The following is a 17,161-nucleotide window of genomic DNA, read 5'->3' on the forward strand; positions in this document are numbered from 1 at the left end:
ATTTGGTGGTAGAGGGAACAACATTACTTTCAACATCATATTAATAAAAATAATAAATATTATTTTTATTAGTATTTGTCAATTTTTAACGTTTTCTAAGATCGTTCAGTGCTTTCACTAATTTGAAATATCTATGTATTATTTTTCATTATAGCATGAGATATACTAATCTCATGAAAAATTGAGAAAAAAAAAACTAAAACAAAACAAAATAAGAAAAATAAGTGAAAAATGCACTTGTTTTAATTAAGTAAAAGATAGTAAAAATATAAGATAAATTTATTTAATATTGGATTTTTATTTTATTTTATTTATTTATTTTTAGTATTATTTTGAATATAACAATGGAAATGAAGAATTAAAGATATAATCGGACACAATATAAATATACGTAAATTATTATGTAATAAAAATATAAATGAAAAATAATTTGTCTTCAATTCATGCCTTTTATTTTCGCTTTCTTTCTACAATTTGGGTTTGCAGCTTGAATTTACTAGAACTACATTTAGGGTATTTTGTTTTGAAAATAGATAATGAATGTGTGCTATGTTTTTTTTGTTTTTGGTTGTTTGGATGAAATTTTGGTTATGTTTTTTTTATTATGTGGGAAATAGAAGGAAACATGGGAATTGCACATTAGTTTATGATTCTAAGTTGTTTATGAAGTAACGATTAAAGATTTATTTTGGGATTTATTTAAGGAATAACATTTCGGTTTTTGATTCGTGAGTGCAAGTGTTTCATTGTGGCACGTTGCCAACACTGTGCGATGGAGGTGCATGGTGGATGACGATGGTGGCTAGAGTTTCTGTGTTGGGAAGTTGAAGATAATGATGTGACAACGTGAATAATGGACGAGCCACATATGTAAAAAAGGAACACCTTATTGACTAATTGTCCACGTAGACGCTGTGCCGTTAATGATTTCACTAGTGCAAAATTGGCTTTTAACGTCCCCCCATAGACGTCCGTCCACAAAAGCACCAACATAAATAATTGACCGGTGGCATATTCGTAAATAAGTGAAACTGTAGATGTCCGTTGTGGGGGGGGGGGGGGGGGGGGGACGGACGTCTATAATATTATAGACGTCCGTGGGAGGGGCCCGGACGTCTAAGAGGCTGGAAAAATCACCTCTTCAACTCCCCTGTCAGCCCCTTAAACGTCCGTTGGGGAGGGGGCCGGACGTCTATAATATTATAGACGTTCATCCCCCCCACAATGGACGTTTAAGGGGCTGAAGACAATTAATTCTTCAACCACCCTGTCAGCCCCTAAACGTCTGATATGGGGGCCCAGACGTCTATAATATTATAGACGTCCGGCCCCCTCCACCACGGACGTTTAAGGGGCTGACAGGGGAGTTGAAGCGTTCATTTGTTCAGCCTCTTAGACGTCCGGTGTGGGGGGGTGGTCGGACGTCTATAATATTATAGACGTCCGAGCCCCTTCCACAGACGTCTAAAACCCCCTGCGAATATCAATATTAAATCCCCAAAGACGTCATATTAGTGATGGCCCCGACGTCTATAGTATTATAAACGTCGGGGCCCTAGAGTACCGGACATCTAATAGTATTAATACTAAAACGCGAACCCGCGAGCAGTTACGCTCACTGTTCATCGTCTTCCCCGCGAACTCTCTCTGCGGTATTGCTTTTCCAGGTGCGTTTTCTCTCTTTTGGACCGTTTAAATTTACTTTCAATTCGATTACATTGCTCTGTGATGAAATATCTTTGATTTGAACCGATTAAAAATCGTTTTCGGTGCGTTTTGGTGCAGTTTCTTGCGTGTTCTTGGGCGGCTTCTTTGACTGTTTTTGGGCTACGTTTTAGGCCGTGCCCTCCTCGATTTCCCTCCCTTTCATTTGGAATCTACTTTTCAGGTTAGCTTGTTCGTTGATAAAGGTTTTTTGTATGCATGTTATTGGGTTTTGTGTATGCATGTTTTTTACTCTAAGGTATGCATGTGTTATTGGCTTTTGAATATGCATGTATTAGTTGTGTTATTATAATTGTGATATGTTAGAATATAAGTATCAAATCATTGAGTGACACTTAGTTCCCGTTTGAAATTTAACACAAACGATTAATCTTTTAATCGTTTATGTTAAATTTTGAATTGTCCGATTGGATAGTTTGAGAAAATTAATTTTCATAATTTGCAATAACATGTCAATTGGAGTTAATGGATAAGATTGATAAAATTTCGGTTCAGTATTTATGTTGTTCTCCGGATGCATATTTGATTGTGGTCATCGTTGACTATTCTCATTTCGTGTATTTCGGAGACCAATGCGAAATGCTACCGAAATCTTATCAATTTTATGGTGTAGACTTCTTTGCACGTGTCTTAGCAAATTATGAAAATTAATTTTTTTGAATGGGTAGGGCCTAACCTTGTGAGAGTTAAAAAACTTCAACTGATGATTTTACGAACATAGTATGGATCGAAGCTGGATGAATGAACGTCGCATCAGTGAAGAATATGATGAGGGTGTTTCGGAGTTCTTGCAATATGTTGAACAAAATGTTAAGTCTGTCAATGGGACATATTTTTGTCCTTGTGTTCGTTGTCTTAATCAAATACGGCAAGACTTAGGCAATGCGCGTGACCATCTATTCATGTACGACATAATGAGGACATATACCGTTTGGACTTGGCATGGAGAAGTACTGGACCAGCCTACCACGTCATGAGGAACGGATTTGAGAGTATTTGGTCTTCCCCCACATGTGCTAGTTTATATCACATTCTCTGATGCATTAGAGGTGATTGGGGGAGATAGGATGTTGAATATTTCCATCATTCGGCTATGATGCATGTAAGATAGTCAATTTGGTCTTTCATATTACTTTTATTTAGATTCTTATAGTTTCTAACAACTTAACTTTGTTGTTTTAGGTACATGGACACAATCGTTGTAGACCAAGGTTGGTCTTCCATGTACAAATTTGTTGAACCTCAGACCATTCAACCGTCTGGTAACACACTTCAAAATAGACAACATTATTTGCAAACATGGATGGATGAGTAAAAAAGAGACGTATACCTTGTGCCATACATTGATGGGTAGGTGTTGTTATATGTGGTCAGTTTATTATTATAGTTTCCTTAATTAGTTAAATAACTATTTGTCCTTTGTGATAGGTTGCACTGGCAGCTGATGGTCATCATTCCCAAAGCATGTAAAATTATATGGTTTTGTTCGTTGCATAGGAAGATGAAAAATGACTTGAGAACAATGCTTCAAGGGTAAGTGTTTCTCCAAAAATGACTTTGAATTTGATGTTCACCTTCAACTTTTATGATAAATATAGTCATATTAATTATATTTTGTGTTTTCAATCTGTACAGAATTATTGGTAAATCTCGTGGTCAACTGGTTCAAATTTTGTATCCAAAGGTTGTAAGTCATTTATAGTTCTAATTCATTTTCTATGTTATTGAATGATCTAAATTCTTAACTATTTAGTTTGTCATTTTAGTGTAACCAGTAACTAGATTCATGGGAATGTGGCTTCTATGTGATGTGTTGGATTAAGACCATCATTCGAGCTGTCATTACAGATGACTGGAATGAGGTAATGATGTATACCTTGAATACATTACAAATCAAATTCATCTTCAAACATATATGAAACCATAATGAATCTTTCTTGAATTTTGCAGCGCTTCAAGAGTACATCTCCTATACCAGAGGACACAATTAGGTAGATAAGGCAGGAGTGGACCGCTTATCTTCTGCAAAGATGGAGTTAGGAATAGTTTTATTTGTTGTTGAACATTGCTTAGTTTTAGTTTAAGTTTAATCTTGATAGTTTTGGTAGTGAATTATTTTTTACATTAAGTAGAACTTTCTTTATATGAAACGCATATATATATATATATATATATATATTATACTATATTGTTCTGGGACAATTTTTTGCTTTTCAGGTGTGGTTTATTGCAAAAATAAATTAATTTAAAAAAAAAACGGCCAGTAGACGTCTGTTAGTACACTGTCGGACGTCTATAGACGTCTGGCAGTGTACAAACCGACGTCCAACCCCACCTCTAGCACAAAACCATTCAGGCATATGGTCGTCGGGGGATATACCTCGGACGTCTGTGTGTGGACGTTGGGGAAGAGGAGGCGTCGGACGTCTGTGTGGACGTCTGAGGGGTGCACACTGGACGTCTATGTGGACGTCCGAGATCACACACTGGACGTCTACATAGGCGTCGGGGCTGACACATATCGACGTCTTTATACACGTTCGATGTGGACCACCCGACGTTTGAGTAACGTCACCCACAAAGACGTCGGAGGTAGATCGGACGTCAAAAAACCAAAAAAACGGACGTTTAAAGTCCTTTTTACATTAGTGTTTAGACGTTATGAGAAAAAAGAACCAAATTAAATAAAAATTATGAAAATTCAAACCAATTAAACACTCGAAAAAGTCAATTATAAAAAGTTTTTTAGAATTGTCATAATAAGTGTCATGTCTAATTGTGTATATAAATAAATATATGAACAAAAATTGTTTAGATATATAATAACTTTTATCATATAATGATTACCAAGTATATAAAATTATGGTTGGTTCACTGTTGATAAAAATAAATTAACGTAAAACGAATTATTCATTCACAAAACTTTATCATCATCACGAGTGGGAGTTTCAAAACTAGAAAAAACATTCATTATGATTAAACTTTATATTTTTATGAAAAATATAAAACTTGAAAGAAATTAGGGAGGATGAGGAGCTAAAGAGAAAGAAAAAGAAAATAGTAAATAATTAAAGTTTTAGAAGCAAAAGCCAGTATTGATGTTTATTCATGGATGGATGAATTTGAGATGCCCTTAGACAGATCAATCGCCACAGACGCCACCGGGTCCCCCATATTGGAGAGAATCTCCGAAGCCGTGGTTATCATAATAGAAATCGAGATCAAAACAATCAGAATTGTCGATGGATGTCTCTGTATCGTGTTTGTTAGGTTCGATATCTCTCTCATCATCTGTAAATGCCATACCCTTAAAGTAGGCTGCATGTTGAAAGTTCCCATCTGGCAAATTTCCAGATCCCATTTGAGGACTAGGAAGGCCAGCAGGAGTCTTTGTTCTTCCGCCCCACCCCACTCGATCTCCTGAGGCCATGTTCCAGAATATTTCTCCTGGATAATATCCAATATCTCGCCCATCGATATTCAACCACCAATTTTTACTTTGTGGATCCTGAAAATGTATATACTTTTTGTCATTTACATAACATCATTCTTAACATTTCATACTAAAAGTACTACGTAGTTGATTCTGAACTCGACCACAGTAATCGAAATTGAAATCTCCACTGTCGTTCCTCCGTAAACAGATGTCTTGGACAAGCGTGAACCGAGGAACTTATCTCGATTAGTTTGGACAAAGCCTCGACATTGTTGATTGTAGCATCCTGTATGGTTGAAATTATCCGTCTGCAACATTTATCAATATTAGATAACTATGTAAATAATATATCATTTTTTAAGTTTATTAAGGATCTTTTCTAGAAGAAAAACAAGTAAATAAGTCTCTTCTTACTGTCCATATTGAAAAGAGATGAGTTCCAGTGTCACGACCATACAATTCTGGAGCCACCTTTAACACAAATTAAATGATAAGTATAAATTAAAATACATGTAAAGAGTTTTATTTTTTATTAAATATATTTTTAGTCTTTAAATTATTTTTAATAATTGTATTTTGTTCCTAAATGAAATAATAAAATATTTAGTTTCTGTATTTTATAAAATTTATGTAAAATATTCTTTTCCCAAATGACAGGAGAACTCTTTTCCATGTGACAAACAAATATTTCATATGGATTTTATAAAGTGTGAGAATGAAATATTTTATAATTTAGTTTTGGGACGAAAAGACAATTTATTTTTAATAAAAGTTTGGAAAGAAAAAAAATATTTAACTTAAAAATAATTATATAAATTGAAACTTACCTGCCATCCAAATGCGATTTTGTTAGTGCCGTGATCGTTCTCAACCCATATATGAGAAATGCTTACTTGATTTACATTTTTCTTAAGAACTCTTGGATTATAAACACTGCTTATCCCCTTAACTTGATAAAAAGGACCCATTTCTTCTATCACATATAGTTCTGCCATCTACAAAATTAAATTAAATAATTATGCAAATAATAAAAAAGAATGAGATATGTACAAATAAAATTGCAAAATTTAAAATAAAATAAAAAAACTTACATGAACACCGGGATTATCTTGAACCAAACTTTGATTATAGATATACAATAATGATTTTCCTTGAATGAGATCATCTTTTGTTGTTCTCCTAATGGGAACGGTTCCCATTGGACATTTTTCTTTTTGAAGTCCAAATATGAGTTTATTTGATGAATTATTCACACTTGTTTTTCTAAATGAATTTTGGAAACTAGGTTTTCTCTGTAAATAAATAAAACAAGTATTATAACATAAATTATTTAAAAGTCAATCCATTTAAAGATATTAAAAAGACAGAATGTACCTGTAATGTGTGGTTTTTTAATAAAGGATGATCAAATGCTGGTTGTTTATAAATATCAACGCAATCAATAATATATCCAAATTCTGTCTATAAAATTAAAAATGTAAAATATAAAAAAAAAATCAAACTAAAATATAATAGAATAGAAAGAAATAGAAGAAGAATATGTACTTGAATACTCTTGCGTGAGGGTTTGTTAAGAACTTGCAATTGTCTTTCTATCTCCAAATCATCTATGTGAATAGCATTAACTCTATGACTATCATGGCTATTTAACAACCAAAACACAAAGAATAATAACTTGATCATTTCTTATACAGATCCTTCTATCTATCAAATAAAATTAGTGCCTGTTGGATCACCTTGCAGAATCGTCTCTTTATAGCCATTAGCAGTCATGAAGGAATTAAACTATTGAATGAATTATATGAATCAGCAGTAAAAAAAATATATCAGTTATAAATAGTTATTCAATTTATTACTAAAAATATTATTTTTATTAAGAGAAAGGTGTTATAATTACTTATTATACGTCTACATGAGTTGTTATTTAAAATACATGAATTATATCAAATTAATTATAATTAATTGCTTAATTGTTATACTTTGAATGTCAAAGTGGAAGGATGAATTGCATAAATGTATTTTAAATAATTTATTGATTGCAATTTAGATGTTGTTTTGAAATGTATTGTTGCCTAAATTGGGATCATGCAGCAATTGTAGTTAGCTATTATGTTCATGATTACATTCATTAATCTTTATTATAGAGAAATTGTAATTACTTATATTTAATAATTATATATTGATTATAATTTTCTATTGAATTATTATTTTTGTCTTGATTAATAATATTCAATAGCCTTTAAAGTTGACGAGTAAACAGATTTAAGAAAGATATTGATGCGATAGTTAAGAGAAGCCCGGAGTTGATAAGATGAAACTTGAGTGCTTATACACTACAAAAATAACCTAATATAGTAGGGGTTATTTTCTGGGGGTTTTAAAAACATCTGCTAGTTTTTGGTGGTTTTAATAAAAACTGCAGTTAAATTTTAACTTTTCTTCTTGAATAATTTTCTGGCTTTCTGAATAATAAAACATGTAGTTTATTTTTTCTATTTTCTTTTAAATTAATTTCTGGCGGTTTTTTAATAACCCGCCCTAAACTCATTTTAAAAACTCATTTTAAAATGTGATAGTTTTTAGAATTTTTGTAGTGATAATTCAGAATTTTAAAAAGATTTCTAAAAGTAAAAACTCATTTTTCTAACAAAATTCATATAAATGTCAATCATATTATAAGTGCATTTCATAAAATTAATTATGTAAGACTCTTTAAATTTTACATTATTTTTTAATAAGTAATATTTAACATCTACTAACTATAAAATTCAAAATACAAAATATATATATAAAAATCAATCATACCTAAAATATATCAACAAAAATTAATGGTACTTAATGAAAGGAAAGAATATGTATTTGAATCTTTTTGACATAGAGTTTGATAATGACTTGTAATTGTCTTTCTAATTACAAGTAATTGTTATACATTGGTTATCATTGTGGAAGGATGAATTGCAATTATTGTGTTTTAAATAATTTATTGATTACAATTTAGATGTTGTTTTGAAATTTATTGTTGGCTAAATTAGGATCATGCAGGTATGGTAGTTAACTATTTTTTTCAGGATTACATATGTTAATCTTTATTATAGAAAGAATTGTAATTAATTATATTTTAATGATTTTCTAGACATTTGCATTAATTTTTCTTTCTGCTGGGTAATGTTCAAGAGCATTTAAAAAGTAAGTAGAAAGAATAATATCAATTTGAGAAAGATATTCATGTCATCCATAAAAAAAATAAAAGGTTAATAAGATGGAATTTAAGTTTTTATAATTTAGAATTAAAAAAAAAATCTGAAGAAAACTCATTTTTTTTAATAAAATTCGTTTACATACATTATATAGTATGAGAGACTATATTGACGATGATGTTGTACACTTCAAAATGAATAAGAATAATGAATTGGTATGCTATTCTTAAAGAATTCAATGCTGAACTTCTGTCTGTATATTCCTATATTTATTCGCTTACTTGTTCATATCCATGTCATTCGAAAACTTTGCAGATATTTTGGAAGGCTTTAAGTTTAATTCATATTTCAATATTGTTCCTCCTAACAGTCCGATTTTTTGGAAGGATGAATATCTTTAATAATCGAAACTAATAGAACCTCTAATGTTAAAAACATTATATAAATTAGTTTATATATGTATTAAAAATATAATAATAGAAGACAAATATCAATGTTATTTTAAATCAATTTGATCAATCTATTAATTAAATAAAAAATATCATATATTTTATTTTATATATAATTTTGAAAAACATGTTTGTCCATAATATAATAAGTTGTAATAAAAATTATCATATTTATAGATTTAATTTGATGTATTTTTCAATATGTATAGGAAGATAAAAATAATTCATATTTGTATTATATTATGAAATATTTATAAAAATTTAAATTTAAATTATCAAAAAATAATATTTTAAATATCAGAATTTGAGTCAAATATCCATAAATTAAATGATAATTTTATATATTATAATTTTTTTTTGTAGATTCATTTTATATAACAGTGAAATAAAATAATATATAAAATTAAAATAAGTAAAAAGTAATATTTATATTTTAAAATATTTAATATTTAATATATAATGATTAATATAGTATTTTAATATATAAAATTAAATGATAATTTTATATATTATAATATAGTATTTTAATCTTTATTTTTAAAATATTTAATATATAATGATTTTCTAAGAATTCTATTTTAATAAATTGAAATAGCATCTAAGAAAAGTTTATCTTTTAACAATAATAGAAAATTATAGGCATTATTTATTTTTACTAATATTATTCTAATTTGATATTTAATTTTTTAGTTTAATAACATTTTTGTATCTAACATTGAAAAATTATAATTATTCAAAAACAATAGTTTAAATATTCATTAGTTACTTTTCTTTTAGAAAAAGAAAGTATTTTTAACAATACTTAATCCAAATTTGTTTATAATAATTCCTGTTAATTATAAGAACTTAGAAAATAAAGTATCAGAGTATATAGATGTATTAAAATAATGAGATCGATAATTTTATTTTAAAATAAGTTAATAATATAAATTGAAATTCTTAAACTTGTCTCATTACCTAAACATTGTTTATCCCTCTAAAACACTATTTTTTTAACCTCTCTACCATCCCTCTAAAATCTTTTACTCCTAAGTCATCTATTTGACGATCAAGAGGTGTCAGACGATCCTTGCAACAAGGTCTATTAATCTACCCGATCAATTCACTATTTAGAACAAGTAAGTTTTTACTTTTTTTTGTTGGTATCTTCGGTTCATGATCATGCCAAAGCAAAATCTGTTTTGCACGTGTCAAGAACTTCTCTTCCTTCATTCTTGGTTCAATTGAGGTTCTAAGGGTTATCTTTAAACACCAATCGGTGATTTGTAAGTTGTTGTAGAAGTTCTTTGCGGTGGAAGCAACAATTGGTGGTTTTTAGAGCTGTAGGAGTTTTCTAAGGTAATAAAAGCTAGAACCTTTGTTTTAGTTTGTGATTATGTTAGAAGAATTTGTATCTCTATGTATTGTAGTAAACTTTGAGAAATGTTTATGTTTAGTTATATGAAGATTTTATGAAATTGAGGATTTGATCATGTTTTGTTGATATGTTGGAATTGTATGTTTGTGATATGTAAAACTGTATTGAATTATGTGTAATGAAGTTATTCTAATGCTTGGAACTAAATGAAAAGTGATTGATTTATAGAAGGGTCTTTTTGTTTAGGTTTTAAGGTCAAAATTATGGGTTTTAATGGGTGAATTTTATAAGTGAGTGTTGGAGTGATGAAGTAACTGGTTGAGTGTTGTTTTGAGGTCATTTTAGACTTGTAAGCATTAAATTGAAAGAAATCTGGTATGAAATATGTAAGGGTATCATTGTTGAATTTAGAGGTATATTTAGTGTAAAAATAAGGTTTTGACTAGTGAGAATTTGAGGTAGGCAGTGAGGACTGTGTTTGACAGTTGGGAATGTGTTAGGAGACTTATTAGGACTTGCCTAAGCTGTCAAATGAGAAAAGTTTAGTGTAAAATGGTTAGTGTTGTTTATAGGATGATTTTGTAGGTGTTTTTGGCAAAATTTGAGGTTTTGCATGTTGAGATTTTGAATTTTTAGTTATGTGTATAAATGATCGTTTTAGAGGGTGTTAATGAGTCATTTGTTACTTGTTGGAGTCATTAAGTTGTTTAAAAATGAGCTATAACTTGTGAAATTCAATTTGGGTCTCTAAAGTGAGGTTTTGGTTAATTTTAGAATGGAATCTTGTGATCAACTAGTTTTAAAACGAGTTTAGGTTGGTTTAGATATGTTTGGTTAGGTCAATTCTAGTTTAGAATACAATATAAGAGTGTTAGAAGTTGGGAAAGATGCATAAAATAGGTCATGAGGGGTGCAAACTCTGTAGATTTGATGATGCAGAATTATGTAGTCTCACTAAGCGAATGTAGCTACTGAGCGAGTGGAACTATGTCTAGCTAAGCGAGAGGGTAGCCGTTGAGCGAGTGAAACCCACTGTTTCTGTATTCGCACATCGAGCTTGGGCGTTGAGCGACCAATCCAGAACATGTTTTCTTTCTTTCTTTGTTTTCTAGTAACTTTGAACTATGATAGTACTTTGATGATGGAGTAGAAGTATCTGTTGTATTATACGATGGTTTATTCTTGAGGTTATATGTATGTGTTTGAAGTATGGTTGATGGACGTAATTCCATGACTCGTGGAGAGGTTACATGGTCGTGCCTATTGTTGTTGTTGTTGTTGTATGAATGTATCGAGCTTTGGACTGGTGGTCTATTCCGAACTCTAATGATCATCTATTCTCAATTAGAGAGGGGTAAGTCATGTGGTGAGAGTAACGAGATGTTCTTGTCTACAGAATTTGATCATGGTCCTAGGCAACTGAAATGGACTAATCTTGTATGGTAGCTTGTTTTAAGCGAGCTGTATTACCATTACAAGTGCAAAGACCACCGATAGTTCGACATTCATACCTAATCCGGATGAGTCTTGTATAGGTTATGACATGTATAGGATGAACAAATTGTTATGGTTTATTTTTTTTAACTAATGTATGAATTTGTAATATAATAAATGAATTGCCTTGTTTATCTAGCTTACCCTTCTTGTTTATGCTTTGTTATATGTTCTTGTACTACTTTCTTCGTTATGATCATCTGATAATTGTGAGCAGAGGACGACGAGATGTCCATGGAGCAAGCTCTAGAGAAAGGACTAGTAGATACTTAGTTCCTTAATTGTTTGGATGTATATAGTTTTGATTTAGATGTTAAATTGTATATAAAGTTTATATTATAATTATATGATGATGACTATATTAACTTTACATTTTTTCTCTATTATTTTTTCTTGTTTTATTGATTTTGTGATAACTTTATTATAGTATTTATACTATATTTGGGATATTACACTAATTATCATCAAAACTATAACTATAATCCATTGAAGTAATTAACTTAACACATAACATTTAATGAGTTTTACATCAAATAATTGTATATTATTAAAGATGGAAAATCTATTTTTAATTAAATAACAAAATACATACTCCCATAAGACCTATTTTTTACACATAGAGTACGACTTGTGAGAAAAGAGAGAAAACTGTGTAGAGAAAAAAAAATATAAACATATAATTGTATTTATATTAAAATAATCACATATTTAAGTAAGTGGTTTGTCAGAGCAGTATAGCAAGCCATCGAAAGGGCATCTGTTAACATTCTGCAAAACTTGAACATCGCTAATCTGAGTCTTTGTACTACTAACTCACTCCCATTTAATTTATATTTAATTTTAAACAATCACATCTCAATTTAAAATAATTTCATTAAATTATTACTTAATTTTATTTAAACTAATCTCCAAAATTTTATTTCATTTTAATTTCTAAAAATCATATTTTAATTTAATCCATTTTTAATAATATTAATTTTTTCATATTAAACAATCACCCACATTTCATTATAATATAATTTATACTATTTACAATTTAATTTAAATTACTTTTAAATGGTAATCTTATCATTTTATCAATTAAAACACTTTTAATTTATCACATCTATCTCATCACATAACTCCCTATTTTTCAATAAACTTTCCTCTTATTTCATTTCAAATCTACCATCTTTTCCTTAATCTAAACACAATTTTCATTTCACTTTTTTCTTAAATCTACTCAAATTCACCCCAAAAGCAAACACAAGCTAAAACTATATGATGGAAAACAAATTACCAAAAAGGCAAACTACTTTCAATTTCTAAAGACAAATTAGTCTTGAATGTTGGGACTCTTTCAAATGGTGAATACATTTTATTTGGAAAGCATTTATTAAAAGCTTTTCCCCCCACATAAGAAAAACACTAGTATTCAATTTTCCAGACAAAATAAGATTGCTGGACTTCATTTTATTAAAAATAAAAACCACAACAAATGTACAAGACCAACTAATTGGTTGACGGCATAGGATGTTCCATGGAAGATTTGACCTGGTTTGATAACTAGAAACAAACTCGAGCCACAACTAATTAAGAAAAATTAAGGAAAATGTATTCTACCATGTTGCACTTTGACCAAAAGTGAAATACAGGTCAAACCAAAGATCATTTTGCAGTTCTTGAGTGTTTGATGAGCCAGTCAATGACCACATCTATGTTTACAGAGTCCTTGCATGAAATCATATAGCAGCATACCTCCCTTTCTTTTATTGACTCAAGTCCTCTGAAATCACCCACGAAGAAAATGCATGTCATGTTACACAACGAATCAAGACAAATTTCAATATATATGTGTTGTGTGTTTATATATGACAATGTTTGTTTCTAGAGCTTACAGCTGATCAACCAATGCTTGCTTAGAAAGAGCTTCTGACTTGTCAATTTTGTTTCCGAGAACAAGCAAGGGAATCCCACCCAAAGAAGGTTTTGTCAACAGCTCATGTAACTCGCTTCGAGAAATAAGAACACTATCTCTATCAGCAACATCTACAACATACCTGTCTTTGCATCCATTAATGAAAGGAACAGAAGAGTAGAAGCATCGAGGATGGACACTTCAAATAACTTGAAAGGGATATATATAATAATAACACTCCACAAGATGAAGCATGCATGACCAGTCTTCCATTAGATAATCGGAAATAACACAATATGACAAAATAAAGAATTAAGTTTTCCATTCTGTGTTTGAAAAATAAACAGGAAGGAATATAACATTATAAAAAATGCTTTTGGGGTCCGTATCCTCTACTCTAGCTTGTTAGAGATCTAAGCAATATAAATGACAATACCCTGAGTCTTTCCTAATGAATAATACTTCAAGGATGATTGAACATCATATTGGACTAATTCAGGATTTTAGTTCTTAATAATACCATCTCATAACAAATTATGTTTCAGCAAATGCAGTTGTGAAATAAAAAATTTCCACACTTAAATCCTAAAGTCTATTTGTTAGAGGAGACATATTAGAGACCTAAATAAAAACTGTTCCCAAGTATTTTCCCTGATAGCTTAAATAAACTTAAAAGAATAGTATAGGTAATCATTATAAGAGTAGGCTCCTCTAAAATTTTCCTTCTCTCCTCAAAGATCTTGGAGGAGGTCGTGTGTTTCAAGGTATATAGCATTTCAAGAAAAAAATATGTTTATGATTGTTTGGCCAGCATTTAACATTTCTGGGAATGTTTGTTAAAATTCAAGTGTTGGGTATCATAATAATAGCACAAGAATTCACAACTAAAAGGAAATAAAATATAAAAATAAAAGAAACAAAATATATAAATGGCAAAGAATGTAATTTTATTAAAAGAAAGAAAAAATACATACTCTTATCTCTAGTCTCAAGGAGAAAACAATGATAACTTCTCTTTTAGAAATAGAAAAAACAAATACAAGAAGAACCTTAAAGGGGAACCTAACATTCTCTCTTATTTTTTCTCTAAGCACTAAAGCAAAAGAAAAGAAAAGAAAAAGACTTTTCGATGAATTCCTAGGAAAATATTAGGCTTCTTTTATAACATGAAAAATGAAGTCTCAAGTTAAGTTCCACCAATGTAGGACTTCTTTTCTCACAAAAGGTTGGGAGGAAGAATGTGGTTGTAGCTTATGAAACGGAAAGCTGCATATCCATCCCTAATTATGGGAATAAATGAAGTAATGCAAGAGTTATAAATGTCTCACTGGCCAGGTTATTAATAATGCTCAGGAATTATTTTTAAAATTTATAACAGACATGAAAACATCGTATTCCCAAAAATAACTAGCTTACTATTCCTTGAAACAAATGCCCCCTTAGGAGAAGGACAGAGGTGTCATTTACATTGTTGATTCTTTATAAACTTCTCCATGAAACCAGAAAAAGCCCTCTACCGATATGAAGCATGTTAAGTAAAATGGGATGAAATGACACTACTTAGAAAAAAAAAACAATGAAATTGCATAATGCAGACAATTTCTTGTTTAAAATTAAAAAAAACTAGAAAATTAAGAAAACGTATAAAGCCTGGGGTACTAAAAAATCATAAGCCAATGTGTTTAACTCAACTTATTTTGGAGAAAAATAGTTTTTTGCCATTTTGTTGAGAACTTTAGAAGAGAAAGGGGAACCATTACTGTAAAAACTATACAGTCAAATATCCAGTTAGTCTAATACTATATGCAACATGTGATCCAAAGCCAAAACTCAAAAGACAGAATGAAAGACATGCAAGTATATGAATGAGCATATGCTTGCACGCATTAATATATATATATACACACACACACATACGAAAGAGAGCATTGAGAGAGACAGTACACAATGGCAGAGACACCGCGACAGTATCGCTCCCACATGGTTCGGAACCTCCTCTGTCCACCAAGGTCCCAAAGCTTTATCGTGACATTTCCCTTGGTCACTTTTCTCATGTTGAACCCAACCTAGGTTTAATAATAGCAAGAATTAGATTTCAATACAAAGGAAAACATGCTCCCATTTCAAACATGTATTAATAGAAGATGCAATAAATAAAACAAAGATACACACAGTTGGAATCATGTCCTCACTGTAGCCCCCAGTCTGCAGGTAAACAAAAACCAAACATCAATGCAATGTCAAAACGAGGCCACAAGAGCAAAACTTTGTGCCAAAATTGAATTTCAGGGTTTGTAAATTAAGTAAATTGCAATGCAGCAAGCAAGTAACTCACGGCAATTGAATTGACAAGAGAAGTCTTCCCAGCATTCTGAAGGCCAACCAGGGAAAGTTCCATCTCCTGTTTGAAAAACAAGCTGACACAACACGCAGAAAGTCATAATCATGTAAGGGCTAATTTGAAAAGGAACCCTTTAATCAATTAACCTAAGCTGAACTTTTAACAAGGCTATCTGAATCAGAAATCCTCAATCAATATGACATGGAATTGTACAGAATATGAATAAATAGTATTGCAAGAATGAGGTTTTACCTGCGGAGCCAATTGAGGAAGGAATCCCAAAGACCCATTGTGTGTGAATGGAAGAAAGCGAAAAGAGAAATTGAAAGAGAGAGAAAGAGAAATTGAAAGAGAGAGAAAGAGAAAGAGAAAGAGAAAGAGAAGGAGGAGGTAGTTGGAGGAAACAAGAAACTTCGCAGACCAAGGAAGAAGAGGTAGATACGATAATGGAATGTGAAGAATAGAAATGGAATCTAAAATAGGAATGCCGCACACATAATATGCACGTCTTGTCCTTTTCCCTCTCTTTTCTCTTTCTTTCTCTCTTTCTAGTACTAACTTGTTTTAAATTATAAACATAAATGAGGTGTACACACCAACGTGGCACCTTTTAGATGGCTTATTTCAATTTAATTTTTTAAAAAAGTTTAACTAGGTCTAGATTTTTTTTTTTAATTTTATTCAATTTAGGCTTATGAGATTATATAGGTTAGCTATCAATTTGTAGTATTTTTGATATTTTTCTTAATTTAAAAAAAATAATAATATGTTAATATAGTTAAGTTAGTATTACATAATCACGTGATTATGATAGTATTACATGATAATAGTAATGTTTGAGTGTTAATGTTTTAAATTCAATTTAATCTCAAATTTAGTTAATTTTGTTTAATTATATCCCATTTTTAAAAAGAATAACAAATAAATCATGAATTGATACGTGGCAGTTCAGATCTAATCAACTATTTAAACTCGTTTTCTCATTAAATCCTATTTTCACAACCTCTTCTTCATCTATGTTATACACACTTCTCATTTGCCTTTTCACTTATTTTTTTTTGGTTAAATTATGTTATTCGTCTCTTTGTAAGAAAATTTTAAATTGGTCTCACTTTTTTATGTGTCTTAATGTGGTTTTTATTTTAGAAAATCTAATGCAATCAAATTTTTATAGATAATATTGTACATACAATAAAATATCACGTGTCAGTTTTTTTTTATTTCTTTTTTAAATTTGTTACATGTCAAGCATTGTGTTATGTAGA

General features: G+C 30.3%; 2 protein-coding genes across 2 annotated transcripts; both read right to left on the reverse strand.

Moving 5' to 3' along the window:
- Positions 1 to 4,867: 4,867 nt before the first annotated feature.
- Positions 4,868 to 6,844, reverse strand: LOC108336612 (uncharacterized). The gene is made up of 7 exons (XM_017573083.1): positions 6,707 to 6,844; positions 6,536 to 6,622; positions 6,253 to 6,453; positions 5,989 to 6,156; positions 5,576 to 5,632; positions 5,299 to 5,469; positions 4,868 to 5,233 (listed from the first exon to the last, which is right to left on the reverse strand). The coding sequence occupies exons 1-7, from the start codon at positions 6,842 to 6,844 to the stop codon at positions 4,868 to 4,870; spliced, it is 1,188 nt and encodes a 395-aa protein (XP_017428572.1).
- A 6,227-nt stretch (positions 6,845 to 13,071) lies between these two features.
- On the reverse strand, positions 13,072 to 16,414 carry LOC108336357 (ADP-ribosylation factor-like protein 8c). The gene is made up of 6 exons (XM_017572785.2): positions 16,149 to 16,414; positions 15,891 to 15,972; positions 15,728 to 15,760; positions 15,500 to 15,621; positions 13,536 to 13,697; positions 13,072 to 13,423 (listed from the first exon to the last, which is right to left on the reverse strand). Exons 1-6 carry the CDS (start codon positions 16,184 to 16,186, stop codon positions 13,306 to 13,308), a joined length of 555 nt encoding a protein of 184 aa, XP_017428274.1. The 5' UTR covers positions 16,187 to 16,414; the 3' UTR covers positions 13,072 to 13,305.
- Between the last annotated feature and the right edge of the window lie 747 nt (positions 16,415 to 17,161).

Source organism: Vigna angularis, chromosome 7 (genome assembly GCF_016808095.1).
Source record: "Vigna angularis cultivar LongXiaoDou No.4 chromosome 7, ASM1680809v1, whole genome shotgun sequence".
NCBI classification, from domain to species: Eukaryota; Viridiplantae; Streptophyta; class Magnoliopsida; order Fabales; family Fabaceae; genus Vigna; species Vigna angularis.